Source organism: Hyla sarda, chromosome 3, assembly GCF_029499605.1.
Source record: "Hyla sarda isolate aHylSar1 chromosome 3, aHylSar1.hap1, whole genome shotgun sequence".
Classification (NCBI taxonomy): domain Eukaryota; kingdom Metazoa; phylum Chordata; class Amphibia; order Anura; family Hylidae; genus Hyla; species Hyla sarda.
In genome coordinates, this window is record NC_079191.1 from 261,080,759 (window position 1) to 261,101,498 (window position 20,740).

The 20,740-nt window shown below is 43.2% G+C and overlaps 1 protein-coding gene across 2 annotated transcripts in view; it reads left to right on the forward strand.

Moving 5' to 3' along the window:
• Positions 1 to 20,740, forward strand: part of LAMA2 (laminin subunit alpha 2) — a 943,701-nt gene that overhangs the window by 586,337 nt on the left and 336,624 nt on the right. For both annotated transcript variants that reach the window (XM_056566521.1, XM_056566522.1), the window contains one exon: positions 8,231 to 8,317. In XM_056566521.1, the coding sequence (XP_056422496.1) occupies positions 8,231 to 8,317 (87 nt within the window). The remainder of the gene's footprint in view (positions 1 to 8,230; positions 8,318 to 20,740) is intronic.

Sequence of the window (20,740 nt, forward strand, 5' to 3'; positions counted from 1 at the left end):
GACTTGTCTGTGCAGTGGAGGCTGAGGACACAGTGGAGGATGAGGAGGCGGAGTCGCACACCAATGGCCTGAGAGTGTGGAGGCAGAAGCGGCGTGACCTGTTGAAGTTGCTGTTCTTGTGGCTGGGCAGGAACTACAATTATCCAGTGGGCCTTAAAGGACATGTATTGTCCGTGATCGTAGTTACAGCTCCACATGTCGGCACTGCCGTGCACTTTGGTACACACAGACAGGCTGAAGGACTGGCCCACCTTCTGTTCCACAAAATTTTGCTGGGCAGGTATTGCCTTCTTCGCAAAGAAAGACCTCGCCTCGGCACAAGCCATCAGTTCTCTGAAAGGTGCAGAGTCCACGACTTGAAAAGGTAGGGACTGTAGCACCAGCAACTTGGGCAGGAGCACATTCAGCTTTTGCACAGTTGGATGAGTGGGCACATCGTCACTGTATTGCTGGTGGAATGACTGACTCAAAGTGGGAGGAGCAGGAGAATCTGCAACAACAGAAGATGGGTATTATACACAGCTCCCTTTGGCTGAGGTGGTGGAGCCTTGGCTCGCTGAAACAGGGAGTGGCATGCCACTGGGTGATGCAGCAGTCTGGACCACCACATTGGAGCCACGGTTCTCCCAGGCCACTTTATGGTGATGCAGCATATGTTGACACAGGGCCGTGGTGCCAGCATTGGGACCCTGGGCACGCTTCTGCAGACACATCTTGCATGTGGCCAGGTTAACCTTCTCCGGGTGCTGGATGAAATACTGCCACACTGCCGAGTAGCTCATTTTCCCACCAACATTCTGCGCTGATTGACTGCTACTGTCGCTGACTCCAGGAACCTGTTTCACTACCTCCCGGGACGGTAGGCTTCCGCGAAGCAGGTGATCTACCCCTGGCACGTTTAGCTCCAGACTTTCCACTTCTGCCACCATGTTGACTGCCAACCATGCAACCACCTTGCTGGCTCAGCTGCTGCCTCTCGGGCACCCTGCAACCCCTCTTCTACTGATGATGATGATGATGAAGCCCCTTCTGAACCCAGCTCCCAAGTGCGATCTGCTTCATCATCATCAAGTTGTGTCTGCACGTCACTGATGTCATCCTCAGGTTCCTCAACAGTGTCTGCTTCAGGAGCCTGAATGCTCGCAACACCACCTCCTACGCCACTCTCCTCATCACTACTTGCCCGCGTAGCGTAGGATGCAACGGATGTCTCCTCCAATTCTTGTATTGGCAGTAGCTGCTGACTGTCCTCTAGATCGTCCTCACTAAATGGTGGAGTTGAACCCACAGCATAAGATACTTCTGTGGAGGCGGGAACAGCATAGGACAGAGACAATGGGAGGACAGGGACTATTCGTGGGCTATGCCAACTGAGGGTTGTGTCTGAGGAACATGGTATAGTTTTTTTTTTTTTAAATAAACTGGTGCCAGAAATGTAAACATATTTGTTAATTAGCCTTAAGCCACTAGAAAGGGAGAGAGCACACCGTGCAGCTAAACATGCAGATATACGATACCGCTGGTGTACACTGGCAGCCTCCGGACCCGATAAGTAACAACGCAGCACCTTCGGGGTGCACACACTAGATAAAGTATCAAACAATACAATGTAAAGAGGTAGCGTGCACTCACCGCGGGTAAACAGCTGCAGGCCCGAGGTCCGGGATCACCACGACATAGACGGAGACGGTAAGGGGCGCTCAGAGGTTACGCCGGCTGTTTCGGACGTAGGAATGTCCTTCTTCCGGCCTCAACGTTCACGTCATAGCGTTGCCCTTTTATGGAAATCCGTGGATAACGTGAGTAACCATAGAAACGTATAAACTATGGGTCGTGTATGGATCAAAAAGATACGAAACGCATAACAACTATGTAGATGTTTTGCGTTTTGAAGGAATAGAAAAAATTCCAGTCCTTAATCAAGGAAACATCCAGCATGATGCGTTTCAGGTCATGTGACCTTTCATCAGATGCATGATGGGTAGTGGGGGGATGGAGAGATGTATAGAGTGAAATAGAACAGGTGTGAGTACAGCAGGTGAAGGTTTAACCCCATAAGTTCCGAGTTCCAAACATTTGGCCACTACAATCATGAAATCGAACATTATATATGATTTTTCGAACAAAGTCGAATCATACAAAATCCACTTGCAAAAAAACCTTTATACATAAAAAATAATAAAGAAAAGACATCTAACAATATATAATAACGTCAGACCTTAAATTGAGAAATATGGCTGAAGGAGTAGATCCAAATCGCTGGAGATTTCTTTGCTGTGCGAAAAGACTGGGTGAGCTGACATCTTCTGCTCCATACATGAACTGTGTCTAGGTGTACCTCACACCTTCCCTATCCATCATGTCTTCACCATTAGAGACCAACGCCGTATCTCCGATTCCAAACAAGGGTTTACTTCTCCGTTGAAAATCGGATTGAATGGTGTGATGTGGCTCTTGAAATGGATCAAACATCTCGAGACATTAAAATCAAAATGCACCTTAACTCACTGGAAGTTACTCACACAAGTTACTTGTGAAAGAAACAAAATTGTGGTGGGAAGTCACTACTATGGAAACTTATTTGTCAAATGGACTTATTCTAAGGGGCTTACGCCTGAAGAAAGTTCCCACCATCAACATCGGTGAAGAAACGGAAAAAAAAAAAAGCAAGTTTCAAAGGGATCTGCATGATCATCAATCCAACAAAGTATGCGCATGGGGAGCCTGAGACAAGTTATTTCCTTCTAAGTCCATTCTTAAGAAAGGTGACAAATCATCTACTTCACGAAAAAGATATTATCCTAAACGTGGAAATCAACATGTCACCTTCAGTTCTGCTGAATCAGAAACTTCTGATACTCAATCTGATACCTTGGACATTTCTAACATTTCGAATAATCGTACTGCCTCCAATGTTCCTGTTGTTTCATCTGCAGACCAAAGGTGCTCAAAAAATGCAAGCAAAGGGGGGCTGCAAGCACAAATCCAAGAAGATCGCATAGAGAGAACAAAAGACGCAACAAGTAAGCGCGTTTTCGGACATCATCATTTTGTCACCACCTACGTTTAATTCTTCTCATATTGCTGTATTAATGAAAAGACTTGGTTTTTCTCCCACTACCCACTTTAATCTGTATAACACTATTTTGGACATTAACAAATTTATCAGGACTTAAACTCTGAAAAGACATTTTGATTCAGTTGATATTGATTCCTGTAATGGAATCTCACAATGTGAAGAAAATGTGGTTATGCCATTAACAAATTTTTCTTCTTTTCAGGAACAAAATGCCTTATGTGCTTTTATGTCCCTTGATTTTAAAATACGGTGACAGGGCCCACTCATGTCCAGATATCCATCTTTCAAAACCAAAAACCTTGATTTTTATCCGGTTCATTCGAGAAGTCCGGTTATGGACACTTTTCCGGACCTGGTCATGAAAGAGTTAATTGAGTTGAAACAGAATTGTGCTAGCTCTAAGGTTGACAATTTGAAAAAAGTCCAAAAGAATTGCCCTCAAGGAACTTAGGTATAATGACAATTGGACAATACATACTGCAGACAAGGGGGGGGGGGGGGCAGTCATTTGCATGGACACAGAATTATACTATTTTGAGTGACATAAGGACCTACACACCTATTGCTTAAATCCCATCACTCCAATCCTCCATTCATTACCAAAAACACACAAGGACCGATTCCCGACGCCTATGCGGGAATCGGTTCCTTGAATGAACCTCTCTGTGAATGCGTTGATTCCCTTTTACAACCCCTTGTTACCATGTGTCCTAGTCATAGCAAAGATTTGCAGCATCTGTTGTCCATTATGAATGATATCAAATGGTGTCCATCATATTCATGGCTTACAATTGACATAGAATCTCTTTATTCTTCCTTACCCCATTCATTATCCTTGAGAGCAGTTTCGGATATCATGCATATCATGCATAATTTTTAACTTTCAAGAACAATTCTATGTTCAGAGTACGGATGCTAAGTCCTTTCCATCAGTGACATAGTTTTGTCCACTGGTGGGAACTGCAATACATTTTCAATTACGTCAATCCCTTTTCCTCCCATATTGTATGGTATGGGAGGTTTGTGGATTACGTTGTTATTATTAAATGGTCATCCTCTGAGCATGAAGCGTCTTCTTTTGTTGAATATGTCAATAACAATCCTCACAATTTGATTTTTACACATTCCTGGCATAAATCTACTACACCTTTTTTGGATATTTTGCTGCAGGCTAGTGAGGGACATGTTCACACCAGCACCTTTAGAAAGCCTACTGCTGGTAACACTATTCTCCGAGCGGAATCGTGCCACCCCAAACATATGGGTTTAGCCGTCCCTGTGGGTGAGTTGACACAGGCTCAAAGAAATTGTTCAACTGAAGTGTTGTATCATATCGAGTCTAACACGGTTTGTCATTGATTGCGTGATAGGGGCTATTAGCCCTGGACTCTTAATAGAGCCAAGCGCAAGGTCCAGTTGAAATCTAAGAACGATCTTCTTAAAGCTAAATGAAAACATCAAAAAATATCTGAAATACCCTCCTTCAAGCCCACATTTGTTACCACATATAGTGTGAAATTCAATACTATCAAAAACAATATCATAACATTTTTGCTTGTTTTACAGCAGGATCCTACTTTAAATAAACATTTGCAACATGGTGTAAATTTTTCCAGTAGATCTAGCAAGTTTGTTATCTCCTAGTGCGCTTCCTTCTTCACACAAATCTAACACTTGCTCATCTTGGCTAAATCTGAAAGGATTTTTTAAGTGCGGATAAACTAGATGTGTTGTGTGTGAACATGCGGTTAACATTTCTTCAATAGCTATGAATGATCTTAAACCTGTTGCTGTTCAACAGTTCAGCAACTTCCAGTCCACATATGTAGTATATAGGATCTACTGCAGAAGTTGCAACGTTTCCTATATTGGCAGCACAAAAAGAGCTTTGAAAAAAAGGATTCAAGAACACCTGAGAGGGGTTAACAGTACATGTTACACCAATACCTTGAATGTGTCAAAACATTTTAGAACTTTACATTCAGGTGATGTGTCTGATTTCCAGTTTTATAGTATCGAAGTAGTTCAGCAACCAGAAAGGGGTGGTGACCTTTTTTTGCACAATATAGAAGTTTTTTTGAATCTACTGATGACATACATTCCAGGCATATGGTCTCAATTAAAGGTCTGATGTTATTCCACATTATGAGATGTCTTTTCTTTATTATTTTTTATGTATAAAGGTCTTTTCGCAAGTGGATTTTGTGTGATTCGACTTTGTTCGAAAAATCAGATGTCATGTTCAATTTCATGATTGTAGTGGCGAAGTGATTGGAACTTATGGAGTTAAACCTCACCTGCGGTACTCACACCTGTTCCATTTAGCTCTATATATCTCTCCATGCCTCCACTACCCATCATGTATCTGATGAAAGGTCACATGACCTGAAACGCGTCATGCTGGACGTTTCCTGAGTTTTATGTGATTGCCATTGTGTCTGAGACAAATCCTTGTCGATGTTTTAATCTGGATGAAAATAAAGGTGAAGTTAATTTTATCACTGGCTTCTGCTGTCCTAATTTACAAAGCTGTTTAACCTTCTGGCACTAGTTGATAAAAAAAAAAATTAAAATTCCAGGGGAATTCCCCTTCAAGATAAAAAAAAAAAAAAAAAAAAAAGCTGAGCTGAGATTGGTTGCTGTGGGAAAATCTCTGCAGGTGTTCCCTTACACATTTTGATAAATCAGGGCCATTGTGTTTTCTATCCCCCCCTCACTTATTTTGTTTTTACCAGGGCACCACTCACCCACTTGACCTATTTAATCAGAGACTGAAAAAGGGTCTGTCTCCTAGAAGTCTTCTAGTATTCACATTTATCTTCAAGTCTTCAATCTATTCGCAATTTCTTTGTCCCCATAGGGGACTTTTACGTGCAATCAGTATGATCGACAAAGCACAGCATTGATCAGTATGATCGACGTTCTGCTTATACAGGCAGACTAGTAAAATAAATCAAAACCTATATAAATTGGGTATCATTGCAATCCTATGAAGCTACAGAATTAGGATAACATGTCATTTTTACCGAAAAGTGCACTGTGTAGAGTGTGTAATTGCTAAAACTGGCAAGTATAAAAAAAAAAGTAGGGTTAAGTTTTTACTGTATTTAGCCATCTGTACGTCACTCAACCACATGTTTTTACCATAAGGAATATTTTATGCCACATAAGGAGTTTCCTAGTGAGAAATTACTTGAGAAAAGTGGTCATTGGTAGGCAATGGGCTTAGGTTTTGACAAAATAGCATACATTGTGATTTTGTGAACACAAAGCACAGCAGAGTATTACCCAAGTATAAAGACTATGTAATGGATATTGCAGGAGGAGATGGCGCGGAAACAACTGTATGTATACATCCGAAGGCCCTAATGATTGTATGGTTGCATCAGCTGTGTCCAAAAAATCACTCATTAGAGTACAGAGGAGATTAAAAGTCAAGATTAAAAACAAATTTATTCTGGGGCATTTATTAATGTGATGATTATATTATTAATAAAGTCTCCCCTTACTTTAAATAAAATGTATCATATGCATTCTTGGTAAAGTGTCTGAATTGAATTTTTTCCTTTTTGATAAATTTGCAAAAAAAAAAACCAAAATTCTATTTTCACTTTCTCATTGTGGGTTATTGAGTGCACAATAATGGGGGAATTTTTATTTCATATCACATAGCCATGACATGACAAAATGTAGAAAAATGTACAGGGTTTGAAGACTTTCTAAATATATATTATATGTATGCAAAAATGATGCCATTAAAAAAATACAACTTAACACCTTTAGGATGCTGGGCGTGCATGTAAGTCCTGTGCCCACTCCCCTTCTAAGAATCACGCTCAGCAGCTGAGCACGTGTCATAGCAGGATGGTCCCGCTCCTACTCTGGACAGTTTTTGACTTGAACAGAGGTGTCAGCAGAGAGCACTGTGGTCAGACTGGAAAGAACTACACAACTTTCTTTGTAGTATACAGCAGCTGATAAGTACTGGAATGATTAAGATTTTTAAATAGAAGTTATTTACAAATCTGTTTAACTTTGTGGCACCAGTTGATTTAAAAAAAAAAAAACTGTTTTCCTCTGGAATACCCCATTAAGAGGCCTTGTGGAGCCCAGGCTTCATCAGGTCAGAAAAAATAAAGATTGTGGTGGTTGGGGGGGGGGGGGGGGGGAGGATACACAATATTAGGTCTTGATGTAATGGCTGATCAATGAAAAAAGAGTTAAGGTTTAGTCTAAAGGGGCGACACGCCTTCTATACCGTGAGGACTGTGAATTTGTGGAACGGTCTACCTCAGGAACTGGTCACAGCAGGAACAGTTAACAGCTTTAAAACAGGGTTAGATACATTCCTGGAACAAAATAACATTAATGCTTATGCAGAATTATAAAACTACATCCCTTTCCTTTATCTCCTTACACCCTTCCCTTCAATTCCCTGGTTGGACTTGATGGACGTATGTCTTTTTTCAACCGTACTAACTATGTAACTATGTCAATGGAGAAAAATATCATAAATTGATCACCTCCTACAGCAAGCATTGATTTTATCAAATATGTCAAAAATAGTCCTGTGGGAAATAAATGGTAAGAATATTTTTCTGGAAATAGCATATCCTCAATATACTGAAGTTGTACTATTTGTGCCTGTTCTGTATTACTATAAAATACACGCATAGTACTGGGTCAACAATAATTGCATCAAAAATGTCAGTCTATATTGCTGCTCTTTTAATAACAGTTGGGAATATTTTCAGTTTTAATGAAACTATTGTCACTTTTCATTGAAACTCAGTGACATGGTAACACAGTATATTCTGGCAATGGCCTGCAGGCATAGACAAACAGCTGTACATTCCTGCTTATTCACTAGTGAACAGGATCTGTGACAGTCTAAAGTAAGCCCCATCATAACATGCCATTGGGATGCTGCCACTCACTGTACTATATCTAGTGTCGGCAGAAATAGTAGAGTCATTCCAGCGACTATTGGCTGGAGCCAAAGCTAAATGTGTGTGTGTCTAAGGCAGAAAGTCTTCCTGGGTCTCCATGTTTACAGAGTAATGAATTCTGAAGAACAAGGGCCACTATGCTGATAACATTTCTAATCTTTTCATTTATTTTCCCTTGTTTCTTCTCTGGTCGACAACAAAGCTTTAGTCCAACATGTCACCTGGACCCAACTCATGGATTAGTTTGTGATGCTTGTCCTCCTGGATATACAGGGCTACGTTGTGATCGGTAAGATTTTAACTCTTTCCTTCATATTGACCTTAGTATAAAGCGTGTTTGTTTTCCTGCTGTGTAATATATTTATTGAAATCATTTTAGTACTATAGAAATACAGAAATTGCATAGCTGGATTTGTCAGAAGTAGTAGTGATGAGGTTTGTCTGATGTAGCAGAGTTAGGTCATTTGATACTTTCACCATGTGTTATCTTGAATATTATGTAAACTGAAAGGATTATTACAGTGCACACATGATACAGTCCTAAATAGTTGAACAATGAATCCAAGTTTATTTAGTATTTTTACTAATATTGTATTTATCCTTTATTATTCAGTGCATGTGTACTGACATAGCAGATTTATAGCTATGTGACAATCTCCACTTACTCCTGAAGGAAGTGATCATTTCCTTAAGATCAGATTGGGTTACGTACATAAAAGTAAATGGTAAAACATAGTGGACAGTCATTTCAAGGTGTGCTTTCATATATTTTAACACAGAATTGAGTCTACTGCATTAACAATTGGAAACTTTGTTGCCGGCATTTCCCTGGTTAGGTGAATCTTGCTTTAAAGCAGTATATTTTAAGCCTATTCTAACTTTAGAGCTATAAACTTTCAAAAGCAACAGCTGAAATAAACATCTCCACAGATCGTATTTCATTTGCAAACTTCTTTTGCTTCAGTGTTATAAATGTAACAATTCCAGATGAGTGAATTTTTGAAAAATTTGATCTGGTCGATTGACCAAATTTTCCCCAAAAATTAGTTTTGATCGAATTTATTTGCGGCAAATCCCTATTAAAATGGCTATTTCTGGGCTACAAAGAGCCTAAATATGGGTGTAAAGCACTTTGCCTTGTCCTAAAAAGCATAGGGAGTGTGCTGTATTAGTGAAATAATATTAGAATCATCGCTATTAGAATCATTGACGGAGAGCATCTGGCTGTGGCATCAGGGAGACCATATGGCAACAAAATTGCAGTCAATAAAGAAAATTTTTTATGTAATTTTTATTTAATTTTATTTGAATTTACATACATTTTTTGAGTACCCATTCTGGTGGGTATCGAGCTGGCAGTCCACCGCCTTGACTACTCTGTGTGGAACCGCAAGTGTTTCATTTAATCAGTTATGGTTCATTGTTATCGCTCCAACCTGTTTCATTGGATTCTTGTGGTTATTCCAGAGGAAATATATGATGACGACTAGAGAGGAGTGATTTTTTTTTAAATTTGATTCATCCAATTTGATTTGCTCATCTCTATTGAGGACCCATTGGAGGGCAAGTCTGGTGCCAGCAGCCATATTAATTCTAGCTCCAATAGTATAAAATTTGCAGCAGTGTATAAGTTGCTGCAGTGAAAAAGCTAATACTTGTATCTTAAAATCGAGCTGGCAGTCCGCCGCGAGGCCAGCTACTGCCTGTCCAAGCTCCTGCCTCCCAGCGCACACCCATGCTCATGACTGAGTGTCCACTTCAAAAGGGAGGGACTGCAGCCCCAGCATAAAGCTAGAAGTGGCTGCAGTGAAAAAGCTCGTACTTGTATCTTAATTGGGCACTGTCATCAACTTATTTTTTTATATGTTGTAGTACATATGTACTACAACATATCTCCAATGCATTTTAATTTTTTTTTTTTTATTAAAATGTTTTAAATTATGTTTGAAAACCGGCCACAAGGGGTCTCCCTCCTAGTGGCCGGCTGCAGGCTGGCGTGACGTCACGCCTGAATTCGGACTGATGTCGGCCGAACAATTGGTCCAAATTCATTCAGCCTGCGTTCGCTCCCTGCCTGTCAATCAGACAGGTGGGAGCGAGCGCATTGGCTCCCTGTGTTCACACGCCAGACACTCCTCCCGCACATGTCCCTACTGATGCTGCCCCTGCACGCTGCTACTGCCCCTGCACACCACTGCTGGACTCTGTAGTATGTATGTATGTTTAGGGGAGAGTGGGGATCGTGGTTTTAAACAGGGGTTGGGAGAGAGCGGGGTTCAGGGTTTTAACACTGAGGGGGGTAGGTAGCGCGGCCCTAACTTATTGACCTATTGTTTTCACAGGGTTGGGGGGGCCAACTTCCGCCCTTAGTTCATCTACACAGGGTGCCTCCAGCTGTTTCACAACTACAACTCTCAGCATGCCCTGACAGCCAATAGATGTCAGGGCAAGCTGGGAGTTGTAGTGGTGAGACAGCTGGAGGCACCCTGTGTAGATGAACTAAGGGCAGAAGTTGGCCCCCCCAACAGGCATCAGTGACGTTGTGCCTGCTGGGGAAATCTGACCGGTAGTGAGCACAATAACAGGTAGACAAAAAGGCATTTTTAATATAGTTAAAAAAAAAATGAAAAACAGGGAGGGGGTTAGGGAGAGATGGGCAATAGGTAGGGACAGAAAAAAAAGTGGGAGCTACTCTTTAAAATCGAGCTGGGGGTCCTTTGTCAGGTGTGCTACCACCTGTTCCAGCCCCTGCCTCTCAGCGTCACCCCCCCCCCCACCCGACTGTGAAACTGTGAAAGTACAAATGTTTCATTTAATCAGTCATGGTTCATTGTTATTGCTCCAACCTGTTTGATTGGCTTCTTGTTGTAATTCCTTAGGTAATATATGATGTCAGCGGCCATAGGGCCTCAGCCTTGAAAAGATTACATCAATTTTATAAATTTTAATTTAAGATTTTGATTAGATTCACAAGTTTAATGTTCCGGGTGCTCGAAGTGTCTACTTTGAACGAATACTGTATGAACACAAAACCCAATATAACAAGGAGTCACATGGCGGCACAATGACAGAGCCTAGAGGTGGCAGCAGCTCGATGTGACTATAGTGCCTCACAATTGAAAAGATGAAAGATATATTTTAAAATGTAAATTGAAGATTTTAAATAGAATACCATAATATGTTTTAGGTAATGTCCCAGCAGCATGAGGAGACCAAAATTCGGCAGAATGACCAAGCCTGGAGGTGGCAGCAGCAAGAGTAGACCATATGGTGACAGAATGACACAGCCTAGAGGTGGCGGCAGCCTGACCAGACCAAAGGACCTCACAATTGAAAAGATTAAATATATTTTAAACTGTTTGGCTCCAGACTTCCCACTGCTGCCACCATGCTGACTGCCAACCATACTACCACCTTGCTGGCTCAACTGCTGCCTCATGATGATGATGAAGCCCCTTCTGCACATGGCTCCCAAGTGCGATTGGCTTCATCATCATCGAGTTGTGTCAGCGTGTTACTGATGTCCTCCTCAGGTTCCTCAACAGTGTGTGCTTCAGGACCCTGAACGCTCCCAACACCACCTACCATGCCACTCTCCTCATCACTACTTGCCCGCCTAGCGGCAAAAGAGGCATTTGTCTCCTCCACTTCTTGGCTGGGCAGTAGCTGCTGACTGTCCTCTAGTAGATCATCCTGACTAAAAAGTGGAGCTGAACCCACAGTATAGGACACTTCTATGGGGGAAGGAACAGCATAGGACAGAGGCAATTGGAGGACAGGGACTACTCCCGGGCCATGCCAACTGGTGGTTGTGTCTGAGGAACCCACCGACTGTTGACTGGGGTGTCAGATGTCACTTGTGATGAAGTGGATGATCATGTTAACCAGTCAATGACAGCAGAAGGGTTGCTGGTCGAGACACGGCTGCTAGCTGATACCGGGAGCTCAGTCCTCTCACTGCGAATCCTACTGCCACTCGCCCCTAGTCTGCTGCGACCTCTGCGTGTGCCTGATGAATTTAGGCCTCTGCCACTCGTCTGTACACGTTCTGGCACTTCTCTGCCTTACATACTTAGTGCATATATGAGGGGAGTACAATACGCCCCGCTATGCTTAAAACAGTATTTGTCTAGAACAGCAGCAGGTGTGTTACGCCTAGCGCTCCGGGTCCCCGCTCCTCCCCGGAGCGCTCACGGCGTCTTTCTCCCTGCAGCTCCCCGGTCAGCGCTGACCGGGAGCGCTGCTCTGCCATGCCCGTTGGGGATGCGATTCGCACAGCGGGACGCGCCCGCTCGCGAATCGCATCCCAGGTCACTTACCCGTTCCCGTCTCCTGCGGTCATGTGCTGGCGCGCGCGGCTCCGCTCTCTAGGGCGCGCGCGCGCCAGCTCCCTGAGACTTAAAGGGCCAGTGCACCAATGATTGGTGCCTGGCCCAATTAGCTTAATTGCTTCCCACCTGTTCCCTGGCTATTTCTAGTCTCCTCCCTTGCACTCCCTTGCCGGATCTTGTTGCCTTGAGCCTAGTGAAAGCGTTTTTGTGTGTTTATACCCTGTGTACCAGACCTTCTGTTATCTCCCCTGACTACGAACCTTGCCGCCTGCCCCCGACCTTCTGCTACGTCCGACTTTGCTTCTGCCTACCCCCTTGTACCTCGCCTATCTTCAGCAGCCAGAGAGGTGAGCCGTTGCTAGTGGATACGACCTGGTCACTACCGCCGCAGCAAGACCATCCCGCTTTGCGGCGGGCTCTGGTGAAAACCTGTAGTGTCTTAGAACCGGTCCACTAGCACGGTCCTCGCTATCCCTCTCTGGCACAGAGGATCCACCTCCTGCCAGCCGGCATCGTGACAGTAGATCCGGCCATGGATCCCGCTGAAGTTCCTCTGCCAGTGGTCGCTGACCTCCCTACGCTGGTCGCCCAGCAAGCTCGTCAGATCGCCCAGCAGTCGCAACAGATAGCGCAACAAGATCACCAGCTGTCGTACTTGACCACCATGACACAGCAACTCCAGTCACAACTACAGCAAGTACAGTCGCAGCTACAGCAGCAACAATCATCTCCTCCGCCAGCTCCAGCACCCCTTCCGCGGCGAGTGGCCGCTCCTAGCCTCCGCCTGTCCTTGCCGGACAAATTTAATGGGGACTCTAAGTTTTGCCGTGGCTTTCTTTCGCAATGTTCCTTGCACTTAGAGATGATGTCGGATCAGTTTCCTACTGAAAGGTCTAAGGTGGCTTTCGTAGTCAGCCTTCTGTCTGGAAAAGCCCTCTCATGGGCCACACCGCTCTGGGACCGCGATGACCCCGTCACTGCCTCTGTACACTCCTTCTTCTCGGAAATTCGAAGTGTCTTTGAGGAACCTGCCCGAGCCTCTTCTGCTGAGACTGCCCTGCTGAACCTGGTCCAGGGTAATTCCTCCGTTGGCGAGTACGCCATTCAATTCCGTACTCTTGCTTCTGAACTATCCTGGAATAATGAGGCTCTCTGCGCGACCTTTAAAAAAGGCCTATCCAGCAACATTAAAGATGTTCTGGCCGCACGAGAGACTCCTGCTAACCTGCATGAACTCATTCATCTAGCCACTCGCATTGACATGCGTTTTTCTGAGAGGCATCAAGAGCTCCGCCAGGAAAAGGACTTAGATCTCTGGACACCTCTCCCACAGTCTCCACTGCAATCTGCGCCTAGGCCTCCCGCCGAGGAAGCCATGCAAGTGGATCGGTCTCGCCTGACCCTGGAAGAGAGGAATCGCCGTAAGGAAGAGAATCTTTGTCTGTACTGTGCCAGTACTGAACATTTTTTGGTGGATTGCCCAATCCGTCCTCCACGTCTGGGAAACGCACGCTCGCACTCAGCTCTCGTGGGTGTGGCGTCTCTTGATGTCAAGTCGGCTTCTCCACGTCTCACGGTACCTGTTCGGATTTCCACTTCAGCCAGCTCTCCCCTCTCAGCCGTGGCCTGCCTGGACTCTGGAGCTTCTGGGAATTTTATTCGGGAGTCCTTTGTGAATAAATTCCGCATTCCGGTGACCCGTCTTGTCAAGCCACTCCACATTTCCGCGGTCAACGGAGCCAGGTTGGATTGCACCGTACGTTTCCGCACGGAGCCCCTTCTTATGAGCATCGGATCTCATCATGAGAGGATTGAACTTTTGGTCCTCCCCAATTGCACCTCGGAAATTCTCCTTGGACTTCCCTGGCTTCAACTTCATTCCCCAACCCTGGATTGGTCCACTGGGGAGATCAAGAGTTGGGGGTCCTCTTGTTCCAAGAACTGTCTAAAACCGGTTCCCAGTAACCCTTGCCGTAACTCTGTGGTTCCTCCTGTATCCGCCCCCCCTAAAGTCATTAAGGACTCTGCCTGCCTCAGGAAATGCCTTTCCCCCCCTCCCAGTCCCATCAGGCAAACCTCTGTGTCCCCTCATGGCCCTCGTCCTGGTGTCACACTGCCCCGTGCCAGGTCTCGCCCTCTGCCCTCTCTCCCCATTCCTACTCCTGCGGTTCTGCCTGCCGTTGAGGAATCCCTCCATCCTTTCCCGGTGTCCTCATCCCAGGGGAGGCAGTTACCCGATAAAGAGAAGGGGAGACCTAAGGGGGGGGGTACTGTTACGCCTAGCGCTCCGGGTCCCCGCTCCTCCCCGGAGCGCTCACGGCGTCTTTCTCCCTGCAGCTCCCCGGTCAGCGCTGACCGGGAGCGCTGCTCTGCCATGCCCGTTGGGGATGCGATTCGCACAGCGGGACGCGCCCGCTCGCGAATCGCATCCCAGGTCACTTACCCGTTCCCGTCTCCTGCGGTCATGTGCTGGCGCGCGCGGCTCCGCTCTCTAGGGCGCGCGCGCGCCAGCTCCCTGAGACTTAAAGGGCCAGTGCACCAATGATTGGTGCCTGGCCCAATTAGCTTAATTGCTTCCCACCTGTTCCCTGGCTATTTCTAGTCTCCTCCCTTGCACTCCCTTGCCGGATCTTGTTGCCTTGAGCCTAGTGAAAGCGTTTTTGTGTGTTTATACCCTGTGTACCAGACCTTCTGTTATCTCCCCTGACTACGAACCTTGCCGCCTGCCCCCGACCTTCTGCTACGTCCGACTTTGCTTCTGCCTACCCCCTTGTACCTCGCCTATCTTCAGCAGCCAGAGAGGTGAGCCGTTGCTAGTGGATACGACCTGGTCACTACCGCCGCAGCAAGACCATCCCGCTTTGCGGCGGGCTCTGGTGAAAACCTGTAGTGTCTTAGAACCGGTCCACTAGCACGGTCCTCGCTATCCCTCTCTGGCACAGAGGATCCACCTCCTGCCAGCCGGCATCGTGACAAGGTGTATACTTTTGACTGGCCTTTCTCAGTAACTAGACCCTTAAGACTTTAACAGGAACAAAATGGTACACCACCAGTGCTGCAGCACACAGTCGCTGTGTACTACACTCAAAATTGCACTTTCTCTCTCAATCTCACTCCCTTCCCTATCAGTGCTTCTAGGCTGGATTAGGGCTTAAGGAAAATCTCTGCTGTAATACACCTGCAATTGCACTCTCAATTTCTCTCCCTTCCCTATCAGTGCTTCTGGGCTGGATTTGGGCTTGAGGTGAATTGCTGCTATAAAAATAGCTTTTCTGTGCAACACACACTTCTCTCTGTCCCTCTCTCTCTGCAACAGAACACTGATTTGAGTGGCCACAAGATGGCTGCCGATTATATAGGGCTGTCACAGGAGTGACTGGCTGCTGATAGGCTGCATGCTGCATGTGATTCAAAGTCATCCCACCAACCCTTGTTCCCGCCTTCCCAGGATTCCTTGACCCATGTCCTCACACGTGCATCTACCATTTTAGATGCCCTGAGACCTGGACCACACTAAATGGAGTTTAATGAAGCGATTTGCGCGATCGAATCACAGCGATATTCGCATTCATTGCAAATCAAATTTTTCCTGAAATTCGCAATGAATTCGTATTTGTCAGATGTGATTCGCTCATCCCTAGTAACAATTCAACTGAAGGGTAAAAAAAGGCCAGAATTTTTTTTTTAACTACATGCATCTACTCTATCGTGTTTTCTAACTGTACTCTTATATGTTGTACTTGGTGTTTAAGTCACTTAGGTTCCAGAGACTGCTATGGCTTTAAGATTAGGAGGACTATATTCCTTATTAACGTGTCTCAAGAGTATTGTATATGCTCGAAGGCATTGGGATGCATAACCCAAATACGGTTTGCAATATACTGTGCATTACAGTTTTGTACATGTGCAAAATTTACAAGTTTCTAACATGTATAAAAAGTGCTATGGCTGATACATCGGTTTATGTAATTGAGGAAAATGTTTTTAAACCAGCACCCTATTCTCAAAAATGGCACAGGATTTGGCATAAATGTAATATTGTTCACTGTGATCTGGCAGCTCCAACTCTAGTGGAAAACACAACTGATGCATTGTAATCCAAATTTGAAGAAACTTAAATATGTGCCATGCAGTATACTTTTTTCTTTAGGCTCATTTATACCATCATTTCTGCCTTTGAGGCATGGCTATGTCAGAAAGCAGCATTTTGAAGTATCCATGCTCAGACAGGCACAAACCTTATTTGTTTAGTGACTACATTTGAGGTATCTTCTAGGCATATCTAAGTTTTGGCTTAGCCCCTTAAGGACTCAGCGTTTTTCCATTTTTGCACTTTCGTTTTTTCCTCATTACCTTTTAAAAATCATAACCCTTTCAATTTTCCACCTAAAAATCCATATTATGGCTTATTTTTTGCGTCACCAATTCTACTTTGCAGAATTGTTCATTTTACCCAAAAATTCACGACAAAACGGAAAAAAAATCATTGTGCGACAAAATCGAAGAAAAAACGCCATTTTGTAACTTTTGGGGGCTTCCGTTTCTACGCAGTACATATTTCGGTAAAAATGACACCTTATCATTATTCTGTAGGTCCATACAGTTAAAATGATACCTTACTTATATAGGTTTGATTTTGTCGTACTTCTTGAAAAAATCATAACTACATGCAGGAAAATTTATACGTTTAAAAATGTCCTATTCTGACCCCTATAACTTTTTTATTTTTCCACGTACAGGGCGGTATGAGGGCTCATTTTTTGTGCCGTGATCTGAAGTTTTTATCGGTATGATTTTTGTTTTGATTGGACAGTTTGATCACTTTTTATTCATTTTTTAATGGTATAAAAAGTGACCAAAATACGCTTTTTTGGACTTTTGAATTTTTTTGCGTGTACACCATTGATCGTGCGGTTTAATTAATTATATATTTTTATAGTTCAGACATTTATGCACGTGGCGATACCACATATGTTTATTTTTATTTACACTGTTTTATTTTTTATGGGAAAAGGGGGGTGATTCAAACTTTTATTAGGGAAGGGGTTAAATGACCTTTATTAACACTTTTTTTTAAAGTTTTTTCTGAAGTTATAGGTCCCATAGGGTCCTGTGCGTAATGACGGGCGATACTGGGGCCGGAGCATCGTTACGTCATGGCTCCGCCCCTCGTGACATCACGGCCCGTCCCCTTAATGCAAGTCTATGGCAGGGTGCTTGACGACCTCCACGCCCCCTCCCATAGACTTTTATTGAGGGGGGCGAGCTGTGATGTCATGAGGGGCGGAGCTGTGACGTAACGATGCTCCGGCCCCTGTATTGCCCATCATTACATGCAGAGCGAACTCGCTCTGTGCAGTAATCATAGCGCGGTGCCGCATCGGCGATCCCGGGGCTCCCCAACAGCGGGACCATGGCGATCTGACATCTTATCCCCTATCCTTTGGATAGGGGATAAGATGCTGGGGGCGGAGTACCCCTTCAAATGGAGAGGTATAGTTTCCAGCAGTTTTTAGTATGAGGGAAAACTCTGATTCACTTGGAAATTGACCTAGCTGTCACTAGCTGACTACACTTGGACTATTGAAAGAAATTGGGCCTAAACCTGTCCAATCATGGATACTTCAGAATACCATTTTGACCTTTTTCCGACGTATCACAGTTGTAGTGTGTACCCTGCCAAACACATCCAAGCATACCTGTCACAGGATATCTACTTGTTACATAGAAGCATAGAATATGAAATATTTCAAAGAAAAGAAAATGTAATCTTATAATACCTGTCTGCAGTATATCAATTTAGTAATTGTAGGTTATGCCAGAAATCCTCTACTCTAGCTCATAGCTTGACAGACAGAAAGATGCAACAAATCTAGTGGATTTCTCCTTTTAAAAAATTAGTCATGCCTTACTGCAGTGCACTTTCACTATGGGCACATTTGCTCACTATGTAGGAGATTCATCAAAAGCTGTGCAGAGGAAAAGTGGAGCATTTGACTGTTGCAACCCATCAGATCATCGCTTCTTTTCTTTTTAAAAGGGCCTCTGAAAAGTAAAATAAGTGATCTGATTGGTTGCTATGGACGACTGTTCAACTTTTCCTCTGCACAGGTCTTGATAAATCCCCCTATGTCATCCTGTCAAATAGCATGCAAAACTATACACCTGTTGAGAAATGTAATGTGCACTTCCCCAGGTTAGGCAAATTTCACTAGGCAAAATACCTATGGTACCTATGGATATATATATATATATATATATATATATATATATATATATATATATAACTTGTTTGTTAAAAAAAGACACATGTTCATTAAATATAAACTGAGTTATTGTTCCATTGCATTTTCAATATTCATTGTAATTTTTGTTGATGGTATTTTATGTATCTTTTGCTCCTTATATTATAGGAATCATAACTTCTTTATTTTGTATTGACCCAAGCAATAATAGAGCTTATTTGGTATAGGATATTCATTAACTGGAAAAAAAAAGATAGCTTTGCCTTGCTCTATTATGAATCCTGTAATTTTCTTATTTTTCCCTCATGGGATACATATGACTTTTTGTTCACACATTGCACTTTTTTCTGAGAGCACTCACCATGCAGGATTTTTGTTTCCATGATAAATGGGAAGAGTGTGTTTTGAATTGTTAATAATTGTACTGTTTACTTGTACAATACACTGCACAACAGCGTACTGTGAGTGGACATAAAAAGCAACAATTGGTCAGCACATCCTACACAACTATTATATATAACAAGTACACAGGTGCAAGCTGCTGCAGCTGACTACAAGTACAAACAAAATAATTACAGCAGCACACTGCTAGAACTAAGATATATGAATAGCATAACACTTATTGGATTGCAATACTGCTATAGAGAAAAATAAAGGATCTTAGCTTACCATTTGGCAAAATAGTGTGTACCATCCCACCACAATAAAGTGACCTCATTTGGGTTGGACCCTACACTATAGATATGCCCTTTTTGGGCTAGCACTAAGCCTACAGTCTGGGCATGTAAGATACTTATTTCTGTGGCACATATTGTTTGTTTGTGTACTGTAAGTGGAATACTGGCTTTGGTTTACTAAAATGGCGGGCATAGGGCAAAGAACCTGTAGATAGATGTGACAACTGAAGAGGACAGTGCACAATAAAAGCTTAATTTTACAAAGAATCATAATGTGACATAGAACTGTTTGGTCAAAATATGCTATTTATGTACTGTAGACCATTCCTGTTTCCTGAATGTCATGATATGAGGATTTATTTATCCTTCTATGAGAATATTTCCCGGGCTATGTTTCATACTGGCTACAATTTTCCATGAGTCAAAAAAATTGTGATGATAACAAAAATCTCTGTAGGCATGCTTTCATTCAAGTTATAATATTTGACTTATTGAAAAAAAAAACATGTGCCACAGTAATAGGTGATTTGCCACCTTTTTCTGTGGATTGCCCCTAAAAAAAAACAAGGATAACCCCCATCCAGTGGCAATGGGCTCACGCAGAACTGCAGCAATATCTAAGCCTTGCAAGTCTGCAGTGAAAATAAATCTGATTTAAAACTGACATGTGAACATAGCCTGGTGCTGTGCTTGCTGTGCTTTTTCTAGGGGCTCATCATAATATATGTAATGTAATATATATTCGCCCCTATATAGTGTGCCTGCTGTGTGCCTTGTACTGTGCCTCCCTGAGACAATTTCATGGCACAATACTTACAAAAGTCAAGATATCATTTTCATTCCAAACAGCAAGCAGCAAAGGTAGATTCTGTTAGTTTACACTCCACACAAGAAAAAATAGGTTACCATAGAAACCAACATTAATAAAACGAAAGCACCTCGATAACCTAACAATATGATAAAGCGTCTGTGCACCTGGATATGTCTGTAATATTCCATAAGTCTATCATTGACATCTATAACCCCTCAATAATTAAAATGTAAACCAGTATTTATCATGAAGCACATAAAAGCTATTAGAGACTGATAACATGTAGCTATTTTTAATCCTTCCTTACTAAAATGTAATAAATTTCACTATATTGGTTATGCAAAAAAATAATTCACAGCCTCAGCTTGCATCAGGCTGGGTTTATATTATAGAAGTGCCCTAAATCTTCAATTATACACTGGCACATTGATAAAGAGGCATGTCAGCGTGTACTGTGGCGTATCCATAATGGGCCAGTTCACTTTAATGGACTGAACATAGGTACTACTGTGGACCTCTGCACTATTCCATTAAACTAAAAGCAAAAAAAAAGTGTATATATATATATATATATATATATATATATATATATATATTGCACAGTATACATTTGTTTACTATGGGTCTTTATGTATGTTGGATGCCACT